We start from the raw sequence: 4,780 nt of genomic DNA, 5'->3' as shown, positions 1-4,780 counted from the left end.
CTCTCGCACAAGTCTCCTTGTTATCTCTGTTGATGAACTCCACCGAACATCAAAAGGTATTGATCAAGACCTTTAATGAAGCATATGTGCCTGTTGAGACCTTTGTAGAGCAGTTGGAGAGAATGACCGAAAGATTTTTCGCAATCAACCAGATCTCTTTTAGCAAAAATGACTTGACCCCAGAAGAGGCCGCACATAACAAAGCTCTGCACCTGACAGTCAAATGCGAAGGGTACTACATGAAAAGGGTTATGTTGGACGGAGGCTCTAGGGTAGACATTTGCCCACTCTCAACTCTGTAGCGTATGGAAATCGGTACCGAAAGAATCCGACCCAACAATGTCCGTGTACGTGCCTTCGATGGTATCAAAAGGGACACAATTGGAGAGATTGATCTGATTCTGACCATCGGCCCAGTAGACTTTGAAGTAACCTTCTAGGTTCTGGACATGGACATATCCTACAACTTTCTTTTGGGGAGGCCGTGGATCCATGCAGCGGGGGATGTACCCTCTACTCTTTACCAGATGGTAAAGTTTGAGCATGAGGATCAAGAGATTGTGGTCCACGGGGAAGATGAGCAATCAATTTATCGGGACCCGTCAGTCCCAGGTCTTGAAGCAAGAGAGGGGTGAGCACATAGTCTACCAGGCCTTTAAAATCATGGTCACTGATCAGTGCGAAGAAGGAAAACCTTGTCCTCAAACATTCCTTTCTAATGCATCAATCATAGTGGATAAAGAAATGATCAGGCACGACTACAAACCTGGGAAAGGGCTTGGGAAATCGTTGCAAGGAGTAATTGAACTTATTACTCAGACCGCTAGTGAAAAGTTCTTTGGGGTAGGCTTCCGACCTACTCCAACTGATGTAAGATGGGCAGATGATAGAAAGAATGATGGTTGGGTCTTGCCTCTGCCGGTGTCACATCTGTGCAGAACATTTGTCAAGCCGAAATACAATGAGGAAGAGGAAGATAAGGCCATTATAGCCGGAGAAATCGAAGAAATCTGTGGGGCCATGAGGAAGATACTATATGAAGCCCACGTGGTTCAGCCAGGGGAAGGCTTAAGCACCGCTGAGGTGCTGTATATAGGACCTAATGCCAAATTTCATAATTGGAAGGCTACTCCATTCCCAAATAGGCGAGATTCCCGGTAGACCTGTCCTGTCAGTTTCTCTGCATCACGAGTTATTCCAGGGTGTAACTCGGATGTTTTCTTTAGTTTTTTGTCTTTTAACTTCCAATGTAAACCCTGTTATCTTCAAATTCAATGAAATGAAATTAATATTTCATTGTGCATCTTCCTATATTCCTTCTGATCTTCGTTATTTTCTCTTTTATTTCTTCTTTCAGTTCTAATAATGCGGCTTTAAATAACATTACATGCTTGCGGACTTCATGCCCAGATTCAAACACGATGTCTAACTGTGAGATAATGAACCAAGATCCGGAATACCATGAAGAGGAGGCTTTTAGGAAAATAAATCGAGAATTGGAACAATTTGAGAATAAACCTAAGCCAAACTTAAATGATATTGAGCCGGTTAATTTGGGTACTTCTGAAGAAATCAGGGAAACCAAAATAAGCATTCACACAAATGGGAAAACTCGAGACGCATTAATCCAACTTTTGTTTGAGTTCAAAGATGTGTTCGCTTTGTCATGATGACATGCCAGGGCTAAGTGTTGATTTGGTGGTTCATAAGTTGCCAACTTACCCCGATTGCCCCTCTGTCCAGCAAAAGCAAAGAAAGTTTAAAACTGATATCAGTGATAAGATCAAAGAAGAGGTTACGAAACAATTGAAAGCAGGGGTAATCCGGGTAGTTAGATACATTACATGGTTAGCCAATGTGGTCCTAGTACCGAAGAAAGACGAAAAAACCTGGGTGTGTGTGGATTATAGGGATCTAAACAAGGCAAGTCCCAAAGATAACTTCCCTTTGCCGAACATCCACATCCTTGTTGATAACTGCACCAAACATGAGATACAGTCCTTCGTGGATTGTTACACAGGATATCACCAGGTGTTGATGGATGAAGAAGATGCAGAAAAGACAGTTTTTACCACACCTTGGGGTACATACTGTTATAGAGTCATGCCATTTGGTCTGAAGAACGCTGGGGCAACCTATATGAGGGCCATGACTGCCATTTTTCATGATATGATGCACCAAGAGATAGAGGTGTATGTGGACGATGTAATCATCAAATCCAAAACCCAGGACGACCATGTTCGGGACTTGAGAAAATTCTTTGAGCGATTGTGCAAATTTGATTTGAAGTTGAACCCAGCCAAATGTGCATTTGGGGTACCATCCGGCAAACTCTTGGGATTCGTAGTCAGTTGGAGGGGCATCGAGTTGGACCTAACAAATATAAAGTCTATTCGGGATTTGCCTCCTCCAAGAACCAAGAAAGATGTTATGAGTTTGTTGGGAAGATTGAACTATATCGGTCGATTCATTGCTCAGTTGACATCCACGTGTGAACCCATATTCAAATTTCTGAAGAAAGATGCGTCAATCAAATGGACAAACGAGTGCCAAGAAGCTTTTGATAAAATCAAAGAATATCTGTCGAATCCGCCAGTATTGGTCCCACCTGAGCCAGGGAGGCCTCTGTTCCTGTATTTGACAGTCTTGGAAAATTCTTTCGGTTGTGTCCTCGAGAAACATGATGTGACCGAAAAGAGAGAGCATGCCATTTACTATTTGAGCAAGAAGTTTACCAGTTATGAAGCCAAGTACACTTTACTGGAAAGAACTTGCTGCACTTTAACTTGGGTTGCTCAGAAGTTGAGGCATTATTTGCAAGCCTACACCACTTACCTCATAACCAGGTTGGATCCTTTAAAATACATATTCCAGAAGCCAATGCCCACTGGGAGGTTAGCGAAGTGGCAGATCCTGCTCACGGAATTTGACATAGTCTATGTCACTCGCACTGCAATGAAAGCCCAGACGTTAGCAGATCATTTGGCTAAAAATCTGGCCGATGGTGAATAACAACCTTTGAACACTTACTTCCCGAATGAAGAGGTAAATTCAGTTGAGGCAATATCCGAAGACACCAATGCCTGGAAAATGTTCTTCGATGGAGCAGTAAATGCAAAAGGGTGTTGGAATTGGGGCAATCTTGATCTCACTCACTGGTCAGCATTATCCGGCCATAACTAGGCTTTGGTTTTTCTGCATAAACAACACCGCCGAGTATGAAGCCAGTATTATGGGTATGAACATGGCAGTCGACTAAGATGTCGAAGAGTTATTAATCATGGGAGACTCAGATCTGATTATCCGACAAGCTCAAGGAGAATGGGAAACCCGAGATGTCAAGTTTATTCCTTATAGGCAACATGGGGAAGATCTTGGCAAGCGATTCCAGTCAATATAGTTCAGGTACATCCCTCGTTGCCATAACGAACTGGCTGATGCGCTTGCTACTTTGGCCTCGATGCTGCCATACCCAAGCAATGCCCACATTGATCCCTTGGAAATCCAAATCAAGGAAAGGCATGGCTACTGTAATATGGTTGAGGTAGAACTAAATATTCAGCCATGGTATCATGACATCAAAAGATTCTTGAAAACCAAAGAATACCCCGAGCAAGCCAGTGGAGACCAAAAGAGAACCATTAGATGGAATGCAAGTGGTTTCTTTTTGAGTGGTGATATCTTGTACAAAAGGACCCCAAACCACAACTTGTTAAGATGTGTTGACGCCAAAGAGGCTGGAAGAATCATGTATGAAGTGCACGTAGGAGTGTGCGGACCCCACATGAACGGGTATGTTTTGGCAAAAAAAAAATCCTCTGAGCAGGCTACTACTGGATGACCATGGAAAGAGACTTCTTCAGTTTTGTTCGGAAGTGTCATCAGTGTCAGGTGCACAGCGATTTGATTCATGCACCTCCCATAGAACTGCATCCCATGTCAGCGCCTTGGCCATTTGTTGCCTGGGGCATGGACGTGATTGGGCCAATCGAGCCAAAAGCCTCAAATGCGTATAGATTCATACTGGTCGCCATTGACTATTTTACTAAATGGGTTGAAGCAATCACTCTCAAATCTGTCACCAAGAAAGCTGTGGTAGATTTTGTGCACTCCAATCTTATCTGTCGTTTTGGTATCCCTACAACTATTATCCCAAACAATGCTACAAACTTGAATAGTCATTTGATGGGGGAGATATGCGAACAATTCAAGATAATGCACCGGAATTCTACTCCCTATCGCCCTAAAGCCAATGGTGCCATCGAAGCAGCAAACAAGAACATCAAAAAGATTTTGAGAAAGATGATTCAAAGTTCCAGGCAGTGGCATGAAAAGTTGCCATTTGCATTATTGGGGTATCGCACTATTGTGCGCACAGTGGTCGGAGCAACCCTGTATCTTTTGGTTTATGCACCGAAGCCGTAATATCCGCGGAAGTTGAAATCCCTTTTATCCGGATCATTGTTGAAGCTGAAATTGAAGACAGTGAGTAGGTAAAAGCCCGTCTAGAATAGTTAACCCTGATTGATGAAAAGCGAATGGCCGCAGTCTACCAAGGGCAGTTGTACCAACAAAGAATGGCCCGTGCTTACAACAAGAAAGTACGGCCCAGAAATTTTGAAGTGGGACAACTTGTTTTAAGGCATATTCTTCCTCATCATCAGGAAGAAAAAGGGAAATTTGATCCTAACTGGAAAGGACCATACATTATCCGAAATATATTACCACTAGGAGAATTATATCTGGGAGATATCAAAGGAAATGACCTCGAGGCAGCTGT

At 43.1% G+C, this 4,780-nt stretch overlaps 1 protein-coding gene across 1 annotated transcript; it reads left to right on the top strand.

Annotated features, from left to right (window-relative positions):
* Positions 1-663: 663 nt before the first annotated feature.
* Positions 664-3,841, top strand: LOC138888576 (uncharacterized). Its single transcript, XM_070170464.1, has 5 exons — positions 664-1,088; positions 1,358-1,557; positions 1,682-1,818; positions 2,290-2,846; positions 3,406-3,841. The coding sequence occupies exons 1-5, from the start codon at positions 664-666 to the stop codon at positions 3,839-3,841; spliced, it is 1,755 nt and encodes a 584-aa protein (XP_070026565.1).
* Positions 3,842-4,780: the final 939 nt, after the last annotated feature.

The sequence above is a fragment of the Nicotiana sylvestris genome, chromosome 3 (genome assembly GCF_000393655.2).
Source record: "Nicotiana sylvestris chromosome 3, ASM39365v2, whole genome shotgun sequence".
Classification (NCBI taxonomy): domain Eukaryota; kingdom Viridiplantae; phylum Streptophyta; class Magnoliopsida; order Solanales; family Solanaceae; genus Nicotiana; species Nicotiana sylvestris.
Note: the sequence above shows the minus strand (reverse complement) of the source record. Positions and strands in the feature narration are given on the sequence as shown.

Coding starts and splice junctions, on each gene's coding strand:
- LOC138888576 (XM_070170464.1), top strand. CDS start 664: ATGGTCACTGATCAGTGCGAAGAAGGAAAACCTTGTCCTCAAACATTC. Junction 1,558..1,681: donor TATTGAGCCGGTTAATTTGG/GTACTTCTGAAG, acceptor ATGACATGCCAG/GGCTAAGTGTTGATTTGGTG. Junction 1,819..2,289: donor CGAAACAATTGAAAGCAGGG/GTAATCCGGGTA, acceptor TTTGATTTGAAG/TTGAACCCAGCCAAATGTGC.